Source organism: Sorex fumeus, unplaced genomic scaffold (genome assembly GCF_029834395.1).
Source record: "Sorex fumeus unplaced genomic scaffold, SorFum_2.1 ptg000037l, whole genome shotgun sequence".
NCBI classification, from domain to species: Eukaryota; Metazoa; Chordata; class Mammalia; order Eulipotyphla; family Soricidae; genus Sorex; species Sorex fumeus.
The window spans coordinates 56,360,828-56,373,082 of NW_026606094.1; the positions used below are offsets into that span (position 1 = coordinate 56,360,828).

General features: G+C 35.7%; 1 protein-coding gene across 3 annotated transcripts in view; it reads right to left on the bottom strand.

Moving 5' to 3' along the window:
• DGKB (diacylglycerol kinase beta) overlaps positions 1–12,255 on the bottom strand; it is an 808,203-nt gene that overhangs the window by 496,073 nt on the left and 299,875 nt on the right. For all 3 annotated transcript variants that reach the window (XM_056117996.1, XM_056117994.1, XM_056117995.1), the window contains one exon: positions 10,982–11,014. In XM_056117996.1, coding sequence (XP_055973971.1) covers positions 10,982–11,014 — 33 coding nt within the window. The remainder of the gene's footprint in view (positions 1–10,981; positions 11,015–12,255) is intronic.

The window sequence follows — 12,255 nt, forward strand, 5'->3', positions numbered from 1 at the left end:
TTTGTCATCGCAACTTTAAAATAGTGTTTAATTGCAGTGACTTACTTTTTTCCTTTTGAAAATTTGTCTTGCTCTCTTTCCAGAACACTTTCTCTCAGATCTTGTATTCTGAACCTTAGTCGCTGCCCCCAGCCTATCTGTTGTGTATTATTTTCCATGATTTGTGATTTGCAACACACATTCTCTTCCTTGACATTTTCACAATCCATACTCATTCATTCCCTAAATAACTGCATTTAATCCAAATTTGAATTTGCTTTCAATTTGAATTTATGATCTAAATATATATTTCATGCTCCAAATTCCCCATAAAAGATAACTCCTATAAATATCCTTTTAATTTATCTACATATCTATATGCATATAAGACCTAAAGTGACCAAAACTGATGTTAACTGTTTTTTGGCCTAATCCCTCTGAAAATTAGATTTTCAAGTGTATGGTTAGTCTGCATGTCCATTATTATCTGGTTTAAAGACACCATCAATCTTGAGGTTTTTTGTTTTGGTTTAATTTGTTTTGCTTATTTTGCTTGAAGAATTATTGTCACATAAAAGATCATTCTGCCTTCTTCCGTATGTCCCCACAGTCTTTTCTATATGTGACAAGCACACACAACCTTTTCCACTCCACGGTCGGTATATCACCTCTTTGCTTCTTGGTACAGCAAACATGTTTTTATTTCAAGCCTCTTGCAAATTTCTGTAAAGATAATTTCATCCTACTAAAATTATCTGCTTTGGGTATTTATTGAGCTTATTCCCCATTCGTTTGAGGGGATGCTAAAATATCAGGCAGGTTTCTCTGTTTTGCTAATTTCCATATATATATATATATATATATATATATATATATACAAACAAACAAACACTGTCCTCCCATTGTTCATCGATTTGCTCGAGCAGGCCCAGTAACGTCTCCGTTCAGAGACTTGTTGTTACTGTTTTTGGCATATTGAATATGTCATGGGTACTCTCAGTAGCTTGCCGACCATATATGAGTCTATAAAACATAGATATAAATGTATACGTAAGCATACAACTACATATTTATTAAAACTTAAAAATTACCAATTTATTTAATGCTGATATTTTCCCAGAGTAATTAAGATTTCATAAAAGAAAGAACTTTGCTTCACCATTCTACATAAGATCCTAGATCAACAACCTACAAAAATTAAAATAAATGTACAGAGATATAAATGAACCTAAGTATTTTTTTAAAAGACACACTTTTTTTTTCTTTTTAGGTCACACTCAGTGATGCACAGGAGTTACTCCTGGCTCTGCACTCAGGAGTTACTCCTGGAGGTGCTCAGGGGACCATATGGGATGCTGGGGATTGAATCCGGGTCTGCCACGTGCAAGGCAAACACCCTACCCGCTGTGCATGGGTTTCAGTTATACAATTTTGTGCTTGGGTTTCAGTTATACAATTGTTTCAGTTACACAATTTTGTGCTTCAGTTATACAATCTTGTGCTTGGGTTTCAGTTATACAATTATCGAGTACCCCTCCCTCCACCAGTGCCCATTCTTTACCACGAATGATCCCAGTATCCCTCCCACACCCTCCCCTCACCCCCTCCCACCCTGCCTCTATGGCAGGACATTTCCTTTTTTTCTCTCTATCCTTTTGGGTGCTGAGGTTTGCAAAAGAGGTATTGAGTGCCAATCATGTTTGGTCTATTGTCTACTTTCAGCATGCATCTACTATCCTGGGAGGATCCTCCCAACACCCTTTACTTGGTGTTCCCTTTCTGTCTGAGTTACCTTTTCTCCTAGCATGTGCAGCTGGCCTTCAAGCCATGGAGTGAACCTCCTGGTACTTATCTCGATTATTCTCGGATGTTGGTCTCCTATTTTGTTGCTTTATATTTCCCAAATGAATGAAATCTTTCTGTGTCTGTCTCTCTCTTTCTGACTCATTTTACTTAGCATGATACTTTCCATGTAGTACCACATGTATGTAAATTTCATGACTTCATCTTTTTTAGCAGCTGCATAGTATTTCATTATGTAGATGTACCAAAGTTTCTTTAACCAGTCATCTGTTTTCAAGCACTCGTTTTTTTCTAGATTTTGACTATTGTGAACACTGAATGAACATAGAAGTGCAGATGTCATTTCGACTGCACTTTTTTGCCTCTCCAGGATATATTCCCAGGAGTGCTATTGCTGGATCAAATGGGAGCTCAATTTCTAATTTTTTGAGAATTGTCCATATTGTTTTTTAAAAAAGGGCTGAACAAGTCAGCATTCCCACCAGCAGTGAAGGAGGGTCCCTTTCTCGCCACATCCACGCCGACACTGGTTTCTTTTGTTAAAGACACAAATTTTTAAAGTGCTTAAAGTATTTTGTTGTTCCATGTCTAGGCTTGATGTAAAAATCTGCCCTGAAGAATCAGTAGTGTGTGCCTTAGGGATTGAATCGAAGTGTTACTATCATTTAATCAACATAAATTTCCAAATCCCTATATTTGCTTTTTAGAATCATTTCCATTTAGTTAAATTAGGTAAACATTTTAGGTGGACTTGAAAAGTGAAATTATTTTTAAATATATTAGAATGAGGGGTCCTCACCAGGGCCCCTTGGAGGGGGGAGGTTGAGTTTCTCTCCCCCTGCCACACACCAAGCAAAGCCCCAGCAGCTGAGGACCTCCGGAGCCAGCCACGGCCTTGCTGGGACCACTCTCCACATGTCCAGGCGGGCCTCATGCATGAAAAAACTGGCAGAGGAATCCAGCCATGCAGGTCCCGGAGCTGAGGTCTCCAAGCCACTCAGATTGAGACTGGGCCTTCTCCACCCAGGCCCCCCATCTTAGGTAGGTGGCACACCCACCAGCTGCCGTCAGTGCCAGGTTGGTCCCATCAAGGGCCAAGACGCAGAGACTATAAAACCCAGCTCCCGGAAGCGCACAGCCGCATCTGTGGCCACGCGATATCTTATTATCTTTCCTTTGGAGAACCTGGCAGGCTACAAAAAGCATCCTGCCTGCACGGCAGAGTCTGGCAAACTTCCCATGTCGTACTCAATATGCCAAATACCAGTAACAATGATGGGTCTCATCCTCCTTATCCTGAAAGAGCATTGAAATGGCTCTTTTAAATTCTCAGGGCTAGGTAGAAGGAGACGTTACTGGTGCCTGCTCGAGACAATCGATGAACAACAGGATGATTGTCATCATGATATTAGAATGACCTGGATTTGATAATTTCTCAGACCAAAGTATATAATAAATATAGGCATTAGCCTTATAATTTCATGGTACAAAATAAAAATGATTTTTTTGTGAATGTGACTAAAATTGGGGTGGAGCAATAGCACAGCGATAAGGCGTTTGCCTTGCATGCAGTCAGCCTGACCATGTCAGGTTCGATTCCTCCGCCCCTCTTGGAGAGCCTGGCAAGCTACCAAGAATATCTCGCCCGCACGGCAAAGCCTGGCAAGCTACTCGTGACGTATTCAATATGCTGAACACAATAACAACAAGTGTCACAATGAAGACGTTACTGGTCCCGCTTGAGCAAATCGATGAACAACGGGAGGACAGTGTTTGACAGTGACAGTGACTAAAAATGATATAAAAGAATTTCAGAAATTCAAATGCCTTAGTAAATCATGAGCTTTCATGTCAGTATAATTTCTGAAAAAATTGTTGACATTTTAAAATATAGATCATTCTTTCTAAGCTTTCAAATTATAATTGTTCATAGACAGTCAAGGTTACAGTTGATAGAAAAAATGGCTTATGGATGAAGATTGACTTCAGTAAGCCTGAATAGAGTCCTGCTCTTTCATTTAAATTTCATAAAGCCTTAAAGATTTGCTCTTACTCAAACTGGAGATAATACCAATATTTTTAGATTTGTGTAAGATTTAAGATATCTACAAAGCCCTAAAACTGTGTCTATTTTAGAGTACATATGTGCTAATAAAAATTATTAAAGTTGTAAAATAGTTGTGGGTGTCCTGAGAATCATCTCTCTGGGTTGCTGCATTTAAGAATATTTAAAAAAAAAATGCACTTTTTTTTTAATGAAAACTGACTTAAGTAAGCCTGAACAGAGTCCAACTCTCTGATTTAAATTTCATAAAGCCTTAAAGATTTGCTCAAATTGGAGATAATACCATTTTGTATGGGCTGGAGCAATAGCACAGTGGGTAGGGCGTTTGCCTTGCAAGTAGCCAATATGGCCGATCCGAGTTCGATTCCTCCACCCCTGTAGGAGAGCCCGGCAAGCTACCGAGAGTATCTTGCCCGCACGGCAGAGCCTGGAAAGCTACCCGTGATGTATTCGATATGCCAAACACAATAACAAGTGTCACAATGGAGATGTTACTGGGCCTGCTTGAGCAAATTGATGAACAACAGGACAATGACAGTGACCATTTTGTATAACATATTTTATACAATATTATATATATATAAAATATTCTATGTAATATTTTAGAGTAGTAAGTGTTGTATATCAACTATATTTTATTCTATAAAGCAGAAGTGTTCTACAAAATCAAATGTGAAAGATATGTTATCTTGTGTTGTCATACTATACATCACTTATATTCTGCCATATAATTCAATGGACTGTTATTTAGCATTTAATTTCTAAAATTTACACTGGCTAGTCATATTTGAATTGGGTACTTGTGAAATATATATCACTATAAATGTAAAAAAAATTGCAAGTGTATCTCTAAAGAATTATCAGGTAATTCAGTAAGATTATTTTCTTCATTACTGTGTATAAAGCTAGCAGCATTCCTGTGTGATCAGGTTCTTTAGCTAGCAGACAGCAATAGACTAAATGGCTCGTGTCTCTCAAGGGAATGACAGCTTAAGCAAGCTGTGAAGTAGACAAAATGAATGCTCTGCAGAAAAATTATAAAAAATACACAAGAAAATTTAAAACCTTTTGTTTTCAACTGAAAGCTTTATTTTCTAAACTAGAGCTAAAATGCATAGTAATTTACTTAATTTTTCAGTCTATCCATCTTATGTGATATAATTTACCTAATATTTAAATATTTTAAACGAATATTTAACACATGAAAAAAATGCTCTCAGAAAATCTCAAGGTAAATATGCCTAGCAGGGGGCCAAGGCAATAATTCAGTGGGTAGGGAATTTGCCTTGCATGTGGTAAACCTGATTTCAATTACCAGAATTGCATATCATCCCCTAAGCCTCTACAGGAGTGATCCCTGAACACAGAACCAGCTGTGCACCATCAGGTATGTCCCCAATCCTGAAAATGACTAGTAGGTAAAATCTGTGGACTTAATCAAGGCTGAGAATTTACAAAACAAAGAGACTCTAACCAAGTAATTTTCCCCATGATTTTCTTTTCACAGTTACTTGTTTTATGCTGATTTCCAAGGAGTCTCTGAAATATTCAGTAAATGTTATTGAAGTTGATAAGCTAGGAAAACTTTTTGAGAAACATTTTCTCACTTTTCACAGAGAAAAATCTATATTATGAAGGACAGGGGAGGGGAAGAGATTGCATCCTTGAAAAAAAATTAGTTATAAAAAATTCAATAGTCTCTTTGGGGTTTTATTAAATTTGACTGGCAGAACTCTATTGTGATCCTTGAGATATTCCCAGAGTTGAAGTTAAAACTTAAGTTTTAAGAATAGTTCACCAATCTTATTTTACAAGAATTGTTAGGACAAAATTGCTCTCTGACAAAAGGGGGCAGTGTTTATGAACTTTATCCTCATTCTTTTATCAAAAACTGCTTTGGCTCTAAGCCAACACGGTATTACTTTGTTACAAGTAAGGAAAATTTTGTCCTGCCATAAAAACTATCTTAGATGTAAAAAAGAGTTGTAAAATTATTACTTTAATCAATAGAGACCATTCAAATAGAGACCATTCAAAGGAGTTGAAAAGAGCTACTCTAAGCCAGAAAAAAAAAGGTCATGAAAGAATATAGAACATATAACTAAAGAAAAAGTTATTGATATTTCAACATTTTCAAGTATCAATCATTTGTTCAGCTATGCAGACAATTGAATACAGAAATCAATGTTTTGTGTTTCTTAGTCTCTACAAGTGGCATAACAGATCTTAACTGTGGATTATATTGTATTAGATTTCCCAGAGAATAATCATCATCTTAAACACAGAAGAAAAGACCATTCACAAAAAAAGGATGAAATGAATGAAATAAAAATTGGTCTTTAAATATGTGCTCTATAGAAAATCCTTTTCTATAGCATGCTGATTCTCAGAGATAGCACGTTTCTCCATTGCTAAAAACTGCTTTCAAAAATCAACGTTTACCACAATATTTAAGCCTGCTATTATTGATCACTCACAAACTACAAGCAACGAGTGATGATTAGCTCAAGTATAAGTTTTCTTCCTTTTTGTCAAGTCTCAGCAAGAGGCATAGGCAGCTGCAATGCACAGTGATTGGTTTACAAGAACAAAAGGGGGTTGCTTCGCTGTCAGCAGCACCTTTTGCTAAAATCCTGGGATTTGCTCCCTCCCATTTCCATTGACATGCCTGAATAAAGATAGGCCCTTATATCACTGCATCTGGGCAACAAGACTTTCTCAGGACCTCTAAAACTGATCCAGGAGAGGGAACACTAACACACACACACACACACACACACACACACACACACACACACACACACACGAAAAACGAACCAGAGCTCTCTGAAACAGAAAGGTCACATGTTTCATCTGGGCTCATAAAGATTATGAACTCTAAGAAACCAACTTACTGACTGTTACAGAGCTGTATCTTTGATCACTAAAACCTTACTGTGAGATATGAACATTTTCTTGTCTGAAAAAAAAAGTTTGATCTCAAGCACTGCAAGAGCTCAGAATCTACCAAAATCCTTGGTAGTTACTGTGAGCTTATCACTGAGTTGCAAATTAGGCTTGAATTAAAAATATTTATGAAATTTCAAACATAATTTTCAAATTTACAATTTATAACACGAAATTCAAATTTACAAATTCAAAAATTGTAAAAGTTTTTCAGATATTTTATAAAAACAATGTAATTTTTTAATTTCTTTTAAAATGTATTAAGGGGCTATAGAGATAATACAATGGGTAGGAGGCTTTGCATTGCTGGCAAGCTGGCTAACTAAAATTTGATTCCTGGCATCCCATTTGTGTACAGAACCCTGCCAGGAGTAAGCCCTCAGCACTGCTGGGTGTGGGCCTCAAACAAAACATTCACAAATGTTGATAAGACAAAATCACCTTTGTGCAAAAGCAAAAAGTATGGATTTTGATATGTGACCTCAACATTGTCTTGCAGTTGATGTGCAAATTTGAACAAGTCAATCACTGTCCTTAGCCATCACTTGGTTTATATATAAAATGAAATGTTTTGTATGACAATATTTGTGAAGGTAGAGATAAAGGCACAGCATTAGGCCCTCAGCAAGAGGTAGAAATTTTTAAATATGAATGAAACTATAATTAGACTGTCTCATTATACCTAGGTATAGCATCAGTGATAGGCATTAAGTAATTGATTTGCCTTATAGTTCTTTGTCCACTAAGTCACCATGATTGTATTTGTGATGACCTGGGGTAAGTCTTCCTAGGTAGATGGATAGCAGCTAGTTAGACAGGATGAAAGGAAATATTGATATAACTATAGGCCTTGTTCACCAAGCACAATTCTAGATACAATTTGCAACTTGGTCCATAAGCCCTTTTTTCACAAATCACAGACAAGATGTTTGTAGTTTCTCCCAGGATCATTTCACACTGGGACAAAACCACTTGCAAAATACTAAATTTTATCATTTAAATTTGTCTATGCACTAGTATATTACAGTGGGCTACAAAATCACATGTGTAGATATGTCACTTTCATTCACTCTTCACTTTACTGTTGTTTTAGTTCATTTTTTTCTCCCTTTATTTAGACACCATGATGTATAAAGATTAGACTGGGCTTTCAGGCAAAGAGAAGTACCATTTTACTGCCACCACCCTGTGCCTTAGACTTCAACCACTTAGGCCAGATTTTCTCATTTAACTCATAAATGAGCCAAGGGAAGTTGAAGGCTAAATGTGAGAAGACAGTTTTCTGATAAATTCACTCTCAAAATTTCTTTGTAGCAGTTGAATTAAATGTTCAACCATGTGCTTTCACTTTAGTTCTCAGTTTGGTTATGCCAGTTTCAAGTAGAATTTCTTTAGATAGTGTAACTATGTAAATTATTATTCAAATCAGTACATTGTGAGTGTAAAATGCAGGACCAGTTTCCATAACGACAACAACAACAACAAAAGTGAATAATTTATGAAGAGACAATAATACAAGATGTGTGTGTGTGTCTAGGGTATATGTGTATGTGTGTAAAAAGGGTCTTTAGATTTATGCACAACTACAAACAACTAAAATTTCAAAGATTTTCTTACGCACTAATTGACTCACAATTGTCCTTAAGTCATTAATACACTGTAAAGCAAATGAAATTAAGGCAGAGGAAAAGACTGATACATGTGAAAAAAAACTTTATGACATTTCTAAGTACTATATTTATTCTTAAAGAAAAACCCTGAATTTATGTGAAAGGTTTATACAATGGATATTCATATACTTAAGTAAACTTTTTCAGGGCAAGAATATATCTTATGATAGTTCCCTCAGATACACTTTAACCATAGTTTCAATTATAAAATAAAGGCCCTCCCGTTGATCATCGATTTGCTCGAGCGGGCCCAGTAACGTCTCCATTGGAGACTTTGTTGTTACTGTGTCTGGCATATCGAATACTCTTGGTAGCTTGCCGGGCTCTCCGAGAGGGGCGGAGGAATCGAACTCGGGTCGGCCATGTTGGCTGCGTGCAAGGCAGACGCCCTACCCGCTGTGAACTAACATAAATTGTTCCTGATGTTTGAAAAGAGATTCTTTATCAGTTTGTATATATCATATGAGCTTGAAACCTTCTGAATCAATATACATGAAAAGATTTATTCAATTATGAATATTGTAGAAAAGAGATTAATATTTAAGTTAGTGTAAATCAATACCTTGTCAGAAGTGTCAAAAGGCTTAAAAATATACTTAAAAATAAAAATACAAATGGTGGAGATAAATAATTTGTCCTATTTATTTAAACTATATGATAATAATTAAATTGATGAAAGCAGAAAAATTTGGAAATTAACATACCTAATAAAAGACTTTAAGTCTTGTATACAGTGCATTTATATCTACTTAGACCAGAGTAAGAGGAAAATTAAATTCAATAAAATAAACATAAAATTCATCAACTTAAACTAAAACTATTGGATTAAAAGACAAGTTATACTAAAACCTTAGTTACTAGGCCACTAGAGTATGTGATTTAATATTATGCTTTGTCATAATGATACTAATGGCCTTAAACAGTACTAAGTGACAAATAATATGTGCAGTTTAATTTTATCATAGATTAAAACATGTTTCAAACTTATCTTCAAGTATACTTTCAAGTATTTCTCTGATAACATATTGAATATTGGAAATTATTGAAACAATCTATATGATCAGAAAACTAATTTTTAATCAGTAGGGGTTATCACATTTTATTAAAATTTTAGTCTGAACTAATACTCTTATGTAGTTGTCATATATAATGGTTTGCTTTCCTATGTAAGTCAGTTTAAATTATAATATTAAGGGAAACAATAGTGTTTAGGTAGAGCCTTTAGAGATAAAGTAATTGAAAAACATAATACCGCAGAACAATGTGGGGGAAAATTCATTAATGTGGAAAAGGTAAAATCTTACTGAGTTATGTATTTGTCAATGTCTCATTAGTTTTCTACACAAAGTCACACATTACATAACAATATTTTATTTTAGAGGTATTCTAAATAATCTCACATGACAAATGATTAATATTAATGTACTTTTTATTTTTTTCACTGGAGCAATAGCACAGCGGTAGGGCGTTTGCCTTGCACACAGCTGGCCTGCCGAGCCAGGTTCAATTCCTCCACCCCTCTCGGAGAGCCCAGCAAGCTACCGAGAGTGTCTCTTCTGCACAGCAAAGCCTGGCAAGCTACCTGGGTTATATTAAATATGCCAAACACAGTAACAACAAGTCTCAAGATGGAGACATTACTGGGCCTGCTCAAGCAAATCGATGCACAATGGGAGGACAGGACAGGACAGGTACTCTTTCTAAACTGATAGTTTTTTTTTTTTTAAATTTTTACTAGTGAAACACCATGAGGTACAGTTGTAGACTTACAAATTTTTGTGCTTGGGTTTAGATTATACAATGATCAAATATCCATCCATCCACCAGTGCCCATTTTCCACCACCATGGATCCCAGTATCCCTCCCACACCCATCCCCCCCATCCCACCCTGCCTCTAGGCAGGGCATTCCCTTTTGTTATCTCTCTCCTTTTGAGTGTTGTGGTCTGCAAAAGAGGCATTGAGTGACAATCATGTTTGGTCCATAGTCTACTTTCAGCATACATCTCCCATCCTGGGAGGATCCTCCGGACACCCTTTATTTGGTGCTCCCTTCTTTATCTGTGCTGCCCTTTCCCCTAGAATGCCCGGCTGGCCTCTAATCCATGGAGTAATCCTCTTGGTACTGATCTCGGTAAAGCATGAGATTTTATATGAGTTTTGAAGTAGATTTTGAGACCTACATTTTAATAACTTAGAGCACTAAAGTTGTTGACTTTTTTACAAGGTATTTACATTTTCATTTGACAAACATAAATGATGTTATTCTTATACAGTGGTCAAAATGTTTGTCCAGTAACATTTCCCTTTGTATACACTATTTCACATAACTTGTGGTTTTCCTAATGCCTGTGACAAATGTGTACTACAAGTGCTTACATGCATAGTTCCTAATAGCAAAGTAAATAATATGCAAATTAATATCAATAGGAACTGAGAAAAATTAAAGTTACATTATAATAGAATAAACTATATAGTACTCAATAACTGCAAGTGTGAAAACCTATTTGATTACATACCTCAGTGGCTGAAACTCCTGAAGTAGGCAGATTCTGTTGAAAAAAAGAAGTTTATATTAAAGGAAAAGAAAACTCAACTGAAAACAAATACATATGAACTATCTAATATCACTCTATACCAGTAATTTAAATGAAATATCACAAATGCGTTAACTTTTTATATTTTTATTCTTAGAGTTGTTAATAAAGAAATTTTCCACAAATTAAAAAAATGTCTATTATAAAGTTGGCTTGGTATAGAGTTATATATCCAAAATGAAATTTCACCCACTCAAGTGAATTGATGGAAAAGTCCAGGCCTAGATGAATTCACTAATGAATACTTCCAAATTATATAAGGGACCTACTCTGCTCTTTTCAGGCTTTTCCAGGAAAGTTAAAGAACAGAAATACTTCAAAGAGTTTCTGTGAGGCAAACATCACCATGATACAAAAAAGCAGACAGAAAAAAACACACAAAAAAGAGAATTACAGACTGATATCACTGATGAATATAGATGTGAATGTTCTCAATATAATACTAGCAAATAGAATAAAAAAACTCATCAAAAATATACACTATGACCAAGCAGAATTCATCCCAGGGATGCAAGTTTGATATCACATTTGCAAGTCAGTCAACATAATACACCATCTCAATAAAAGGGAAAATAAAAAAAACATATGATCATATCAATACATGCCAAGAAAGCTTTTACAAGATCCAACACCTGTTCAAGATTAAAATCCACAACAAAATGGTAGTTGGAGGAACTTCCCTCAATATAGTTGAAGCCATCTATCAAAAGCCCACAGCAAGCATCATCCTCAGTGGGGAAGAACTAAAATCCTTCCCTCTGAGATCAGTCACAAGACAAGGTTGCCCATTCTCATCACTACCATTCAATGTAGTACTAGAAGTAATTGACATAGCAGTTAGGGAAGAAAAAGATATCAAGGGCATACAGATAGAACAGGAAGAAAAATGTTCTCACTATTTGCAGATGACATACTGTGCTTAGAAAATCCAAAAGACTACCTAAAAGCTCCTAGAACCAATATATCTGTAGGATAAAGTGGCAGGTTACAAAATCAATACACAAAGATCCATGACTTTCCTTTTTTTTTTTTTTGGTGGGGGGGCTTTCCTATATGCAATTAATGGAAGAGAAGAAAGAGGTATTCAAAATCAAATCCATTCAGTTCTGCCTCAGAAAATCAAGTACCTCAGCATCAGCTTTTGAGAGGTAAAGACCAATACAAAGAAAACTACAAAACGCTACTTCAAGAAATGG